The sequence below is a fragment of the Canis lupus genome, chromosome 5 (assembly GCF_011100685.1).
Source record: "Canis lupus familiaris isolate Mischka breed German Shepherd chromosome 5, alternate assembly UU_Cfam_GSD_1.0, whole genome shotgun sequence".
NCBI classification, from domain to species: Eukaryota; Metazoa; Chordata; class Mammalia; order Carnivora; family Canidae; genus Canis; species Canis lupus.
Window position 1 is genome coordinate 53187494 of NC_049226.1, and position 16672 is coordinate 53204165.

The 16672-nt window shown below is 36.7% G+C and overlaps 1 protein-coding gene across 4 annotated transcripts in view; it reads right to left on the bottom strand.

Annotated features, from left to right (window-relative positions):
* The window catches only part of PRKAA2 (protein kinase AMP-activated catalytic subunit alpha 2), a 67510-nt gene that overhangs the window by 15488 nt on the left and 35350 nt on the right, over window positions 1-16672 (bottom strand). For all 4 annotated transcript variants that reach the window (XR_005359722.1, XM_038537419.1, XM_038537420.1 and 1 more), the window contains exons 3-6: window positions 8551-8644; window positions 7292-7436; window positions 5176-5263; window positions 3568-3792 (exon numbers count right to left, since the gene is read on the bottom strand). Coding sequence is in view for 3 of the 4 variants with exons in the window: in XM_038537419.1 (XP_038393347.1) it covers window positions 3568-3792; window positions 5176-5263; window positions 7292-7436; window positions 8551-8644 (552 nt within the window). In the remaining variant the exon portion in view is untranslated. The remainder of the gene's footprint in view (window positions 1-3567; window positions 3793-5175; window positions 5264-7291; window positions 7437-8550; window positions 8645-16672) is intronic.

Genomic DNA, 16672 nt, shown 5'->3' on the forward strand with positions numbered 1-16672 from the left:
AGAAATTAAGAAAACAATTTCATATGCAACTGCATCAGAAATAATAAGATACCTAAGCATAAATTTAACCAAGGAGGTGAAAGACCATGCTTATATTGTTAAAATGCCCATATTACACAAAGCAAACTACAGATTCCATGCAATCCCTATCAAAATGACAAAAGCTTTTTTCAGAGAACTAGAACAAACAATCCTAAAATTTGCATGGAACTATAAAAGATCCCAAATAGCCAAAGCAATCTTGAGAAAGAAAAATAAAACGGAATATCATAATCCAGATTTCAAGATATATTACAAATCTATAGTAATTAAAACAGTATGGTATTGGGGCACCAGGGTGGCTCAGTCCGTTAAGCATCTGCCTTCTACTCAGGTCATGATCCTGAAGTCCTGAGATTAAGCCCCACATCAAGCGCCCTGCTCAAAAGGGAGTCTGCTTCTCCGCTCTGATCTTCCCCCTGCTCACACTCACGCTCTCTTGCTCTCTCTCTAGTAAAGAAAATCTTTAAAAAAAAAAAAAAAAAAAAAAAAGCATGGTATTGGCACAAAAACTGACACATAAATGGAACAGAACTGAGAGCCCAAAAATAAACCTACGTTTATACGGTCAATTAATCTATGACAAAGGAAACAAGACTATACATTGGGGAAAAGGCAGTCTCTTCAATAAATGGTGCTGGAAAAACTGGACAGCTATATGTAAAAGAATGAAACTTGACCACTTTCTGACATCATACACAAAAATAAACTCAAAATAAATTAAAGGCCTAAATGTGAAATCTAAAACCATAAAATTCCCAGAAAAAACATAGGCAGTACTATCTCTGACACCAGCCATAACAACATTTTTCTAAGTATCTCTCCTAAGGCAAGGGAAACAAAAGCAAAAATAAACTATTGGGACTACATCAAATCAAAAGCTTTTGCACAGAGAAGGAAACCATTAACAAAACAAAAAAGGCAACCTACTGAATGGGAGAAGATACTTGCAATTTATATATTCAAATAAGGGGTTAGTATCCAAAACATATAAAGAAGTTATACAGTTCAACACCAAAAAACAAAACAAAATTAAAAAAAAAATCAATTAAAAAACAGGCAGAGGACCTGAAGAGGCATTTTTCCAAAGACGACATACAGAAAGCCAACAGACACATGAAAAGATGCTCAAGCTCTGTAATCAGGGAAATGCAAATCAAAACCACAATGAGATATCACCTTACACCAGTAAGCATGGCTAAAATAAAAAAGACAAGAAATAATAAGTGTTGACAAGGATGCAGATTAAAAGGAAGCCCTGCACACTGCTGGTGCGAATGTAAATTGGTACAGCCACTGTGAAAAAGAGTACGGAACTTTCTCAAAAAATTTGAAATGGAAATACAATATGATCCAATAATATCACTACTGAGTATTTACCTAGAGAAAACAAAAACATTAATTCAAAAAAATATAAGGACTCCTGTGTTTATTGCAGCATTATTTACAACAGCCAAGATATGGAAGCAAACTAAATGTCTATTAACCAACAAATAGACAAGGAACATGTGGGATACATATACAAGGGAGTATTGCACAGCCTTAAGAAAAAATGAGATTGTGCCATTTGCAACAAAATGGACGAAGAGGGCACTATGCTAAGTGAAATAAGTCTGAGAAAATAAATACCATATGATTTCATTCATAGGTGGAATCTAAAAAAGAAATAAACAAAAAGCAGCATTAGACCTATAAGTAGAGAACCAATGACTGCAGGGAGGGGGGTTTGAGGGGGATAGGCAAAATGGGTGAAGGGGAGAGGGAGATACAAGCTCCAGTTATGGAACAAATAAGTCACAGGAAGCATATCTAATTTTCTTTCTAAGGAAAAGCCATTTAAGTGACTGGGGCTCCCAACTGGCTCAGTCAGTAGAGCACATGACTCTTGATCTGGGGATTGTGAGTTCAAGCCCGAGGCTAGGTGTAGAACTTAACTTATAAGTAAAACAAAACAACACAAAACAAACAACAACAACAACAAAAAAACCCAACTGTGAACACAAAAGGTAACAACAACGACAAAAAAAACAACTGCAGGGCAGCCCCAGTGGCGCAGCAGTTTAGCACCGCTTTCAGCCCGGGGCGTGATCCTGGAGACCCGGGATCGAGTCCCGCGTTGGGCTCCCTGCATGGAGACCACTTCTCCCTCTGCCTGTGTCTCTGCCTCTCTGTGTGTGTGTCTCTATGAATAAATAAAAATTTTTTTAAATCTTTAAAAAAAAAAAAAAACTGCAAAAACAAAAGGTAACAACAACAAAAAAACCTGGGAACACAAAAGGTTTTTTCCTACTAAGTTCATTTCCATAACTGAACTTGGTACTAATTTACAATCACACATTTATTTTATGTATGAGGCCTGGAGAGCTTAAGAAAGGCTAGGAGAAGAAAACAGTATACAAATGTGGAAAGAATTAGTCCCTTCTCGTAGAAGAGATATGCAGCAATCACATAAAAAACCACATCCATCATTTAAACATTCCAAGAGTCACAGGTCTCTAAATAGCCATTCTGGCTTATGAAGATAAGATGACAGATTCTGGAAAGGTGGCAAAAGAATGTGTTTGTAAATGAATAACTGATGAAATGTTAGTTAAGAACAAAAAAACCCTAAGAAACATAACATGCATGGTAAGTAAAGAGTAGAAGGCAATGCATTATCGGTGGCTTGTGTGTGCTATATAAAGGTCATATTCACAATAACACCAGCCACTGCAAGTTCCAAAGTTTCTCACATAACAAGAATCCTTCACAGTGCTAGCAGTTATTTTTGGATTCAAAATCTTAACAAAACTTTTAATGCTTTATTTCATCAACCATATATAAAATACTTAATACCCCATATTCCATCTGAAATTTATTCAAATCATTTCTTAGCATAGACTACATTCATGGGCCATTTAGCACTGCATGTACTAAGATGTGTGAGACATTCTCTCTACCCTTATGGAGTTAATGTAGGATGGAGAAAGATGCGCTGAGTAATAATAGCTAAATACAAAATAATGAAAAAATAAAACTATGAACAAAACGTGGAAATCATGAGAGTGTAAGGGACTAACATTGCGTAAGGGAATCAGAAGCGATTTCACAAAGGAGATGATATGTAAGCAGAATTTTAAAGGATGAATGGAAATCTATCAGGTCAAAAAAAGTAGAAAAGGCATCAGAGGCAATAATTTAAATTAGAACATGAAGGCATAAAATATATGTTTGAGGAATGAGGAAAAGCTCAGTGTAGCTAAAGCACTGAGAGACCAGAGGTGTGGGGAGTGCAAGAGTGAGACCTCAACAGGAGGAAATGGAGCCTCATTCCGAAGGGCCTTAGAGGACTTGCTACCTAAACTAAAAAGTTTGGGAGACAATCTGAAATATTTAAAAGATGAGTGACATGATCAGGTTTGTGTAAAAAGGAAAGCAAAATTCCTACACAGTAAGTATTACAGAGTTTAACATAAAGCAGGCATTCAGTTAGTGGTACTATTATTAATACTGTAAAATGTACATAACAGTAACAAGAAGAATCATCACCTTATATCTTTGATAGTTGCTCGTTTCAGGGGGTCAACTTGCAGCATATGCATCAAGAGAGTGGCAACAGAACGATTGAGATATTCTGGGATATAAAAAACACCCCCTCGGATCTTCTTAAATAACGTAGGTACATGCTCATCATCAAATGGGAGGGTGCCACAAAGAAGGGCATACAAAATAACACCGCAGCTCCAGATATCAACTTCAGGACCTGCATACAATCTAAGAAACAAGATGACAACACAAACCTGAAATCCAAGTGCCACTTCTTCTCATTCACATATAACCTGTTTCTATATACACATGGTAGAGAATCGGTGTATACTGATTTGCAAGCCTTTAATAAAGTCCATGGCCACACCCCAACACTCAAGACTTGTTCTCCACAGAGAATTTGTTTCAGCAATTGCTACTCAAGTTTTCCTAGACAAAAGTATTTTATTTGTCACAAATTCACTGAACTTACTAATTGACTAAAAAAATATAAAACTTAACAATGGTTGATTTTTTTTATGGAAACATCAAAGCAAATGACCATAAACTTGAAAAAACAATACTATAACGTTTAGACTTAATCCTTTTACCACAAAACTACAAGAAAGAAAATGCATAAATATAATTTTTATGCCTTACATGCCTATTTCAAAGAGTATTTCAAACATTACAGTGCCTAACTAGTACTAGAGCAATCTCTTTGAAAGTATTTGTCTTGTATCACATTATCCTGAGTATGACTTTCATTTTAATCACTTGTTAGGTTAGCTCATGGGACTAAGATTAGCTTTGTTCCACATGACCCTATGCCTTGAATATTATTCTTTTTTTCTCTCACCTTTCTGCAGTTTTAAAATGTCCCTGATACCCCACTGACAAACTCAAACTTCGGTCTCAGATAACAAAGTGAATCTCTACAATTCCAATTAAAAGAATATAATCCATTTCAAAAAAATTGCTGTCTATCATTTACATCATTTGCTTGTACTTGTCCAAAACTCCTATACGTGCTCATTGCAATAATGCCTTTTCTTCATTTTCTCTCAGAAAATTGTTAATTTTCTAAATCAGACACTGGTCACTGAAAAGCTCCTGTTTACCACTGCCATCTTTATAAACATGTTTTAAATATACCGGTGAGTAAGTTCCAGCCTCTACTTATACAATGAATTACATGAAAAGACAATACTATCTCTGAAAAACCTCATTGTTCTAAAGACAAATCAAAGTAATACTCTATATAGTACTTTATAAAAGAATATGTAAATTATTATTTAAGGACTGTGTCTGGTAAGTAAATGATGACTCTAGCTTGAATTTAACAAATGCTTTCTTATTTGTACTTTTCCAAAATGAAAAAAAATCAAGATTGGTTTCAGTACATTTTTTTTTATGGAAGAACTCCTTAAATATACATAACAAAATCTAAACCAAATGTTTAAAAAATTGTTTAATATAACTATTCTCTCTTCAACAATGGAAAAATTAAAGGGACAATTTGTTCCTATTGTGTTAACAATCTCATTCTCTGAACAGAATATATTTTAATTAAATGTAATTAGACTGAATAAAAGATTATAAACAGCTTACTCTGCATGAATCTATTATTACCTGCCCGAGATGACTTCGGGTGCTGCATAATTCGGAGATCCACAACTAGTTCTCAGAAATTCACCATCTGACATCATATTAGACAAACCTGAAAATGAGAGCAATATTTACTTTGTGCTAGATGTTTTAAAAAGTAGATATAGATAAATGCATGGAAAAAAAAAGTCAATTCCTCAAAGTTCTAAATATATTATTTTATAATTATTTTTAAAAAGCAGTAGAAAGCACCTGAGACTAGAAAAAGACCATTTCAGAGTGCTTACATCCTGACCTGACAAAAAAAGATATAGCATATCATGTATGATTGGAATTAAATCCCTTTTCTAAATAAAAATGTTAATTCACTTGGGGCCCATGGGTGTCGGTTGAGCATCCAACTCTTGGTTTCGGTGTAGGTCATGATCTTGGGGTTGTGGGATTGAGTCTGATGTTGGGCTCCACGTGGAGTCTGCTTGGGATTCTCTCTCTCTCCTTCTCCTTCTGCCCTTCCCCTCCCTTATGCTCTAAAATAATCTTTTTTTAAAATGTTGATTCACTTGATATATATGAGGTTATTCTAAATTATATGAAGTTTTCCAGACATAAAAGCATCAAAATATTATTTACCCATTCCTACAGCTGAAAGAATGAAATAGAGACCATTACTTTTTATCCTATGCTTTCAAACCCTTTTTTAAAAAAAAATCCCTCGGATGCCTGGGTGGCTCAGGGGTTGAGCACCTGCCTTTGGCCCATGATCCTGGAGTCCCAGGATCAAGTCCCACATCAGGCTCCCTGCATGGAGCCTGCTTCTCTCTTTCCCTATGTCTCTGCCCCCGCCCCCCTCTCCTGCCTATGCCTCTCTCTCTCTCTCTTATGAGTAAATGAATAAAATCTTTTTTAAAAATCTCTAAGTAGAAATCAGAAAGGCTCCAGTTTATAATGATTTCCAAAAGTGGGATGCCAGGGTGGCTCAGTGGTTAAGCATCTGCCTTTGGCTCAGGTGGATCCTGGAGACCCGGGATCGAGTCCCACATCGGGCTCCCCACATGGAGCCTGCTTCTCCCCCTGCCTGTGTCTCCGCCTCTATCTGTGTCTCTCATGAATAAATAAAATCTTAAAAAAAAAAAAAAAAGATTTCCAAAAGTTTTTAATTTGGAAAGCTTTAATTCAACATAGAAAAAATAATCTGCAGAACCAAAATTCTAGTTAAACTACCATACTAGGGAGTTTTGCGATTTAGAGAAGGAAGAGAAATATAGTTTTTAAAGTCAAGGTATAGACAGAAACTTTAAATAAGCAATGCTGAACTCTGGCACCTTTCCATGGTTCTTTCTTTTTTTTTTTTTTTTTAAGATTTTATTTATTTATTCATAGAGACACAGCTAGAGAGAAAGGCAGAGACACAGGCAGAGGAAGAAGCAGGCACCATGCAGGGAGCCCAACGTGGGACTCGATCCCAGGTCTCCAGGATCACGCCCTGGGCCGCAGGCGGTGCTAAACCGCTGCGCCACTGGGGCTGCCCTATGGCTCCTTCTATAATCTCTCACTTCCTAATCCTTCTGCCAAACATCCTACTGTGGTACTCTTTCCAGATATATTTACTCTAGAAAGTGTTAGGTGCATTAAATTTACATTTTGTTTTTGGTTTGTTTTACTCCTGACAAAAACTCCTATTCTTTTTAGCAAACGATTAGATTTTACCCTAAAATCCACCAACACTCACCCTTGACCAAGTCAAAAAGACTGTAAGTCTTCAAAACTGCATGCAAATTTTCACGTACCTCTCTTTAATGCATTCATCAAGGAAAGTGCCCATATTTTCATTAGATTTTTAAAGGAGTTTGTAATCTCCACAAAAAAAAAAAGTTAAGTTTTCCTTCAGGAGGAAATGCAGAGTAAATGGATTTACCTAGAATCTGGCCCGCTAAACTTCTCTAGAAGAATGTGCATTTTAAACAATGTGCTTAAATGAATAGAACAAGAACAAGCTAACATGGAGACTGTGCCACTAATCCCTTTTCATGGTACAGGATTTATAAAGTTGAAACTGCAAGTTCATGGTTCTTTAACAGTTGCTACTGACCCACTTGAAAAGGCAACTCGTACATTTCTGAACAATCATGGAGTTACATACCAAAATCAGCTATCTTGGCATTCATGTGAGCATCCAACAGCACATTCTCTGGTTTCAGGTCTCGATGAACCACCATATGCCTATGACAGTAATCCACAGCTGACAGAATCTGCTGAAAGAGTCGCCTTGCTTCCACCTCTTCAACCTAGCACATATAATAGAAGCTACACTAAGAATATTTGGGACATAGAGCAAGAGTTTTAGTTTCACAACAGCCCAAATGTAACTGAGCAAGCTAATTAGAATTAGGTTAGAATCCTCAACAAATCAGATAAACCAAAAACTTGCATTAGAGCTCAACGTGTCAATCAACAAGGCTCTTCTTTGCTGCTAATCAATTAGATTTAATTTTCAATTAATATTACTCACTGTGCACAATGTTTTAGGCAATCAACAAGTAAAACATAATGATAAGAACTCATGTGAAAGTGCTACAAAATGGAAATCATTGAAGCTTCAACATAATGTTATGGAACAGATTTTTCACTCTGAAAATCATGTTGGCAATTAAGTGGGACATGTTCCCTAAAATCAGTATTTTGAAAGGTGTATTTTTTTTTTTTTAAGATGTTATTTACTTGAAGGCAGCCCAGGTGGCTCAGCAGTTTAGCGCCACCTTTGGCCCAGGGTGTGATCCTGGAGACCAGGGATCGAGTCCTGCATCGGGCTCCCTGCATGGGGCCTGCTTCTCCCTTTGCCTGTGTCTCTGCCTTTCTCTCTTGTGTGTCTCTCATGAAAAAATAAATAAAATCTTAAAAAAAAAAAAAAAAGATTTTATTTACTTGAGAGACAGAGCAAGAGAGCAGGAGCAAAGGGAGTAGCAGAGGGAGAAGGAGAAACAGTCTCCCAACTGAGCAAGGAACCTGATGCAGGGCTCCATGCTGGGACCCCAGGATTATTACCTGAGCTAAAAGCAGATGCTTAACTGAATGAGCCATGGAGGTACCCCAAAATGTGTATTTCTTTTTAAGATTTTATTTTTAAGCAATATCTACAACACCTAAAGTAGGGCTCAAACTTATAACCCCAAGATCAAGGGTCACATGCTTCACCAACTGAACCTAACAGATACCCCTCAAAAGGTATATTTTTTAAGAAAGAAACTATGTCTAATATTCTGTATCTTTAGTTGGGTTTCATTACAGAAACAACTCTGACTTCGAAGAAACTTTGTGGTTTGCTATTTCCTACTATCCTTTTGTTTTGCTTTGTTTTTAGCTTAGGGTCTTACTGTGTGTACTAGACAGTAAGTTACTCACCCGTCCATGTTTACAGATGTAGTCAAATAATTCACCACCAGACACATATTCCATAACCATAAAAAAATCTGTTGGAGTGCTGATCACCTGGTATCTTTTTTGTAAATGAAAAAGATTTAAAAAGTTAGTTTAAAAAAAAATCAAGCTAGTATATTATTGCTACAATTTTATATTCCAACATTTTACAGTATTTTAAGATGGCAACAAATTATGTTATCAAAACAATCATAGAGCTATAAAGATAGCTTTACAAAATTCTCTGCTTTCTGAGGCTTATGGACTTTTCAGATTCTCCCTTTCATGTCGACAAATTCTTTGAAATTCTTCATTCTTCAAGAACTAAGGATTCATTTCTCCATTTAAACAATTTTTTTACACTCTATGGAAATCAGGTATCATATTTAAATACAAGTTAAAAATATCGTTAATGTTAAATGATAACACAAGAGATATAATCAGCAAAATGCAGAAAGTGGACAAATGACCTTTTCTTCACAAATATAATGTGAGAAAAGGAAAGATGAACCTATAGATTAATAGTAAATCAAGAGACATACTGATCTATTATAATGTAGAGATTTGTTCTGAAATTTTTAAAAGATTTATTTATTATACAGAGAGAGAGGGAGAGTGCATGTGCTCTGGAAGGAGAGGCAGAGGGAGAGGGAACAAGAAAATCTCAAGCAGATTCCATGCTAAGCAAGAGCCCAACAGGGGGCTTGCTCTCATGACCTAGAGATCACGATCTGAGGGAAAACCGAGTTGGACGCTTAACCAACTGAGCCATCCAGGTGCCCCAAGACTTATTTTGATTCTGACTCCAACAAACCAACTATAAAAACCATTTATGGGGCAGCCCGGGTGGCTCAGTGGTTTAGCGCCACCTTCAGCCCAGGGCCTGATCCTGGAGACCAGGGATTGAGTCCCACGTTGGGCTCCCTGCATGGAGCCTGCTTCTCTCTCTGCCTGTGTCTCTGCCTCTCTTTCTCTTTCTCTCTCTCTCATGAATAAATAAAATCTTTTAAAAATTATTAAAGTCTAAATACTGACTGGATAGTTGACAATATTATTAATTACTTTAAATTTTTTAGGGGTGATAATGAAATGTGCTTGTGTTCTAAAATTTAAAAAGAGTCTATATACTATTTAGGGGGGCATCTGGGTGGCTCAGTCAGTTAAGTGTCTGCCTTCAGCTCAGGTCATGATCTCAGAGACCTGGGATCAGATCCCCATCATGCTCCCAGCTCAGTGAAGAGCCTGCTTCTCCCTCTCCTCCTCACTATTTCTGTTGCTGTTTCTCTCAAATAAATAAATAAACAAACAAACAAATAAATAAATGAATAAAATCTTTAAAAAAATAAATTGTTAAAAAAAACATAAAATTTGGGACAGGAGAAGTGGGAAGAAACAGATAAACAATACACTGGCAACTGCTGAAGCCAAACAACAGATTCATGAGGCCTCATCACTTGACTTTCATATACATTAAAAACATTCCATAACGGGGCCCCTGGGTTGCAGTTAGGTGACGTGACCAATACCTGGTTTCAGCCCAGGTCACAATTTCAGGGTCCTGAGATGGAGCCCCACATCAGGTTCCATGCTCAGTGTGGAGTCTGCTTAAGACTCTACTCTCTCTCCTTCTGCATACCCCCCCTTGTGCTCTCTCTCATTCTCTCTCTCAAATAAATAAATCTTAAAAAAAGAAAATTCCATCGTAAAAAATTAAGCAGATGGATAGATGAATGTGTGTTTATTTTTTTAATCTACCTCTAGGCACTCAAAGCTGAGGCCATTGAAAAATAAGAATCTTAGTTCTATTTGAAAAAGAAATAGAAAAAAGAAAAAATTTTTCTTAAAAGACAGCTTCACCCCACATACCCAATTTTACCAAAGTTCTGAAAACAAGTTAAATACAATTATTAATGTTTTAATTGGAGGTTATATTTAACACACATAAATGAACAAGTGACTTCTCAAAATAGTTTGTTTATAAAGGATTATCTATAATCTGGTTGATTGTAAGCAATATCTAACTTACACTGAGTCACTATTTAAGGACACGAAGTATAGCTGCGCAGTTTTTACATGGCTTACAGGCACGCAGTTAAGGCACAAGCAGGAGCTGAAAAGCGGCACAGATGCCACCTGTTAGAAAGCATCAGAAGCAGGAGGCCCTTCTGGTTAATCAGTCTACCCAGAAGAGGTACCTTTTATTAATGTGCAAAAAAGCAAGTATGTGCTACATGGTGGTTCTGGTTATTATTAAAGAGAAAAGAAAAAATGGCCAGGTTGTTGGTGATATAACTACATACTATACATTTTAAAAAAAGATACATCATGCATTTTTTACTTTTTTTGAAAAAAGTAAAATATTAAAGCTATAGTGTGAAAATGATTATAGAGTTCCAGGAGATAGATTTCTAATAGCAATCTTTTTAGTCTTTGGGGTGAAAAATGACAAGGTAACCCACGTTATATAAAATAAACTAATATAACTGAGAAATAAGGTTGAAATTACTTCAGATGAACTATAACAGGGAATTTCACCTGAGAACTCCAGAAGAAATGATTCTATAAAAGCAATCTTACCAGGCACTAAACTCTAATAGAAAAAATGAATAGTACAAAGCTGGAGCACCTATTGCCTCAACGTAGGCTAATCTGATTTGTTAACAGAATTCTCCATCACTTTTCTGCTTTGTTACATCTTTGGGGCATAGGAGAAAAAGTGATGAAATTCTAATAAATTTAGCTGCTGATTCTTCCAAGTATATCACAGGTCTTAAGTGGATATTGTTAAATTGAACTATTTCATGAAACCTCTAACTCCACAGTGGCCACTGTCCACATCAAAGGCCAATCTAGAGCAATGAAAACCACAACCACTGAGCACTTACAGTGTGCTATTTACTCTTTGTTGAAAACCTAATGTACTGCACTTGGTAAGATCAACAGCTCCTGTTTCTACTGGTGGAGCCTACAGTCTATTAAGAAAGACACACATTAGACAAGTATTCTTTTCAAAGCATGAGTCTGTTTCTTCAGTAGTCTCCTAATTGAAAATCTTCAGGGGGTTCCCACTGCTCTTAGGTCCTGAGTGAATCAGGCCCCCACCTGTGTCTATTGTCTCCTCTTTGATTCTCACCATTGCAGTGCACTATTTCTTTCTTTCATTCATTCATTCGTTGTGCTGCACTTCCATCTGCCACAGCATCTTTGTATAAGCAGTTTCTGCTAATCTGAATCTCATACCTGACCTGTACTCGGCCCTTTAGCTCCTAGTCATCCTTTCTAGCTCCCCATAAAGGTCACTCCCTAAGTCCAGGTCAGTCCTTTTTGCTTGTCCCTTAGCTTCAGAGCATGTGCCTCAGTTTGTGATTATACAATGATTGAGTGTACACCTAACAAAGTATCTGTAACAAAGTAGGCATCTGAATATATAAATTACCACTCTTAAATAATGTGAACGGGGATCCCTGGGTGGTTCAGCAGTTTAGCGCCTGCCTTCAGTCCAGGGCATGATCCTGGAGTCCCAGGATCGAGTCCCATGTCAGGCTCCCTGCATGGAGCCTGCTTCTCCCTCTGCCTGTGTCTCTGCCTCTCTCTCTGTCTCTCATGAATAAATAAATAAAATCTTTAAAAAAAATAATAATGTGAACAGCTTGGAGCCAAAACTATAATAATTTGAAACAGAAATTATGGCAGTATTACAACAAAAATTCAAAGACTAAAATTTCAATTAAACAGAATGAGGCTAAGAAAAAGTAAACACGATTTTTAAAAGAAAAAAACTCTAAAGAGCGAGCTTCATATTGGGACTTAGGGAAAAAAGCCAATTCCAGGATTATGTTCTTAAGTCTAGCCAAGAAAGCCAAATTTTTGTGCCTTCCAAAATAATAATCACATTGAAGCACTATAAGAAATTCAATCATGGAATTCATACATTTCTTAATACAACAGAAAAGTAAATTTACGTGCTTTAGGAAAACTTTTCAGAAAAAAGTATTCCTAATTAAGCAAAAAAAAAAATGTTAATATCCACAAAAACTTCAAGCATTCTCCAGCTAAGTTAAATGCATCTTTAGGCAATATTCATTTAAATAGCATATAGAACTCAGGAAAAAATCTTTCCAAAGTTAGACAAAAATTAATATTCATGAGTATAATTTTTTGATGCTTATATCTATAGAGATTTTTAATCCTATCTATATAGCTACATATACAGAATAATATTTTTATTTAGAAATCCATTATCAAAGAAATGTAGTCATTATCCTTGGTTCATGGCACCTGTCATTACTGGTCTTTGAGTGGCTTATTTTTATTTAATTACTATTTTTAACACTATAATAAGCACCTACAAACCCATCACCCAAACAAAAAGCCTAGGACTTCAACAATACCTTCCCATCTAACTCCAGAGTCATCTTCCACTTCCCACCATTTCCCCTCAGCCAAATTAGCCATCATTCTGAATCCTACTCCTGCATCTCCTGCTTTCTCTTTTATACATATATATGTGTGCATCCCACTGTCTTCAAGGCTAAAAATTAATATTCTTATGCATATTTTAATTTAATTGCTCTTAGCTTTAGAAAAAGATATCAGCAATTAAAAAAAAAAAAAAGGGGGTGGGAGTACCTGGGTGGCTCAGTGGTTGAGCCTCTGCCTTTGGCTCAGGGCATGATCCCGGGTCCTGGAATTGAGTTCTGCATCAGGCTCCCAGTAGGGAGCCTACTTCTCCCTCTGCCTGTGTCTCTGCCTCTCTCTCTCTGAGTCTCTCATGAATAAATAAATAAAAATCTTTTTTAAAAAGGGCGGTATCAGGTGGGGTGCCTGGGTGGCTCAGTTAGTTAAGCATCTGACTGGATTTCAGCTCAGGTTATGATCTCAGGGTCCTGGGATAGAGTCCATGTTGGGCCCACTCCTTCCATTAAGGACTCTGCTTAAGGATTCTTTCTCTCCCTCTCCTCTGTGCCTCCTCCTACTTGCACACCCTCTCTCTTTCTCTAAAATAAATAAACCTTTAAAAAAATAAAAAATAAAAATAAAGAGTATCAGGCTACTTGTAGTATTTTGGGACCTGTTTTATTGAGATTGATCCACATTGTTGTGTTTGCTAGTTATTTGATGTGACCATTGTATAACATTTCATTGTATTTATTGATCTACTCTCCTGTTAATGGAGAGGCTATTTATTCATTGAGTTGATCACTAGAGGTTGTCTTCTCAATTTTGCTATTATAAATAACGCTGTTGTAAACATTCTTGCACATGGCAAGATTTTCTCTTTGATATACACCTGTGAGTGGAACTGCTGAGTCATACAGTTCACGTGAATGTCTGATTATAAGAGATAATGCCAACTATTTTCCAAAATGATTTTGGCAATGCTAAATCTTTAGAAAGTTTGTGGATTCATAAATTCTTCAACTCCTGCAAACACCAAACACGTTTCTCATGAAATGCTCACTCTTATCTTTTTGCCTATTTTTGTTAGGTTGATCATGCCATATTTATGCATGGATATACAGAATAAATTAGTATCTTCTCTAACATTCTAGAATATAACATTATTAATATGCCTTGGTTATCAGCTTGATAAAAGTGTATGTTTACAATCAATTCACACTGAATTTGGCTTTCATTTCTTCGTAAATACATCTGTATGTATCTCTAAAACATAACAGCTTAAAAAATGGATGTGCATATACTCATGCAATACTATCATCATGCCAAAATTTGACAAATCATGAATGTCATCAAATATCCAATCAGGTTTCCTGATCAATTTATAATGCTTTTCTGGTTTTAATATTTTGGTTAAATTAGGGTTCAATTATAATCCATACATTGCAATTGATTAATATATCTCTTATCTTTCTTTTAATTTATAGGCTGCTCTTCTATCTCTGTTTTTTTTTTTTTTTTTTCTTGCTTTGTTTTGTTGAAGAAGTTGGTTGGCTTGTCCTGCAGAAGATTCCATGGTCTCATTTGGCTGATCCGGCTTTTATGGCAACATAATGCACAATCTATAGCACCCTGTTAGATCTGGAGATTAGATCAGATTTCATTTTGATTTTTATTTTCCTTTGAAAGACTAGATGGTGCTGCATACCTCCAGGTAAAGGCATATAATCTCTTTTTTGAAAAATTAGTAGCCATTGCTGATCAGATCCTCGATTTATTAATTCATGAGGAAATTTTAAAACTTGGCCAATTTGCATAGTCTAATAATATATTAGGATCTAAAGGAAATCCTCACTCAAAACCTCCTTCCTCAAAAACTCCACAGTCTCTAAAGTGCAGCCCATCAGATTACACACCCAATACACGACTTATACACCAATTACACGACTTTAACCTTTTTTTTGTTTAAGTCGTCGATCTAACTCTGCTCACTCCCTCTCATTCCAACTTAATGTCTTCCCCCCCCACTTTGTACATAATATCCACATGGATGATCTGTTGAATACATGGTGTCTTAATTTCCTTGACTTCCTCCTCTTGCACCACACAGCCACTCACTCCATGGTAATATACTATCAAAGACTAACTCTTCCAATTATGCACTGGATTCCTTCCCCAGACCTACTAAAGGATTTGGTTTCTACAATTAGCTCCTCTTTCTCCCATATCAGTCTCTCCATCTTGACCAAATCATCCCCTTTTGTGTACATTCTAGAATATCTTACATCTTAAAAAACAAACCCTGTTTAGACCCACATTCCCTCTCATTACCACTCCTATTTCTCTCTCCTTGCCTTTAAATAAAATTCCTGAAATGTGTATTGCTACTAACTCTGCCTCATCTTTTTTTTTTTTTTAAGATTTTATTTATTTAGTCATGAGAGACATAGAGAGAGGTAGAGACATAGGCAGAGGGAGAAGCAGGCTCCCTGCAGGGAGCCTGATGTGGGACTCAATCCCAGGACCCTGGGATCACACCCCGAGCTAAAGGCAAATGCTCAAGTACTGAGCCACCCAGGCGTCCTTCTCTTTCATCTCAAATTCTCTAAGTCCCTCAAAACAAGATTTTGCCTTCACCATTACAATAAACTGGTCCTTTCCAAAGACACCAGCAACCTCTCACCTTGCCAAACCTAACGGATCAATTCTCAGTCACATCTTACTCAATATTCAGCAGAATAAGGGACAGTTAATAATCTCTCTTCAAGTATGTTCTTCACTTGGCTTCAAGTGAATATCCTCCTGGTTTTCCTTTAACCTCATAACTATTCATTTTCATTCTCCTTTGCTGGTTCCTCTTCATCTTGGACATCTTAACATCATAGTGCCCTAGAGATCAATCCTTGGATTTCTTGTTTACCTTTACTCACATCCTTGGTGATTTCATTCAGTCTTGGGACTTTAAATATCTTAACTACCATCTATATGCTGATGACTTCCAAATGTCTACCTCACACCTGTCCCCTTAACTTTGGAGTCACATATTTAATAGCCTATTTATCTCTCTACTTAGATGTCTAATAAGCATCTCAACACCATAAAACCAAAAGCAAATTGATACCACCCTGCAACACTCCACACCTCTAGGTTCCTCCTATAAACTTCTCCATTTCACTTAATAGCAACTCCATTCTTTTATTTGCCCAAGCCAGATAACCTTGGAGTCAATCACTTCCTTCTCTCTTCTCACAACCTACATCTTATCTCTAAGTAAATGTTGTTTACCCTACCTCAAAAGTATATACAGAAGATGCTTACTTCTCAACACCCTCCAGACTATGCTCTATTCTAAGCCACCAACTCTTTTACCCAGAGTACTACAATTGACTCCTAATTGGTTTCCCTGCTTCAAGAGAAGTCAGGTCCTATCATACTTCTGACCAAAACTTTTTTTTTCTCCTTTTTTTTTTTAAAGATTTTTTTATTTACTTATTCATAAGACACACATAGAGTGGCAGAGACACAGGCAGAGAGAGGGAGAAGCAGGATCCATGCAGGGAGCCTGACATGGGATTTGATCCTGGGTCTCCAGGGTCATGCCCAGGGCTGAAGGTGGAGCTACCGCTGAGGAGTATTCTCCTCCAATACACTAGTTTTGGGCTGACCAAAACTTTCTAATGACTTCCCATCTTGCTCAGAGTAAAAGCCA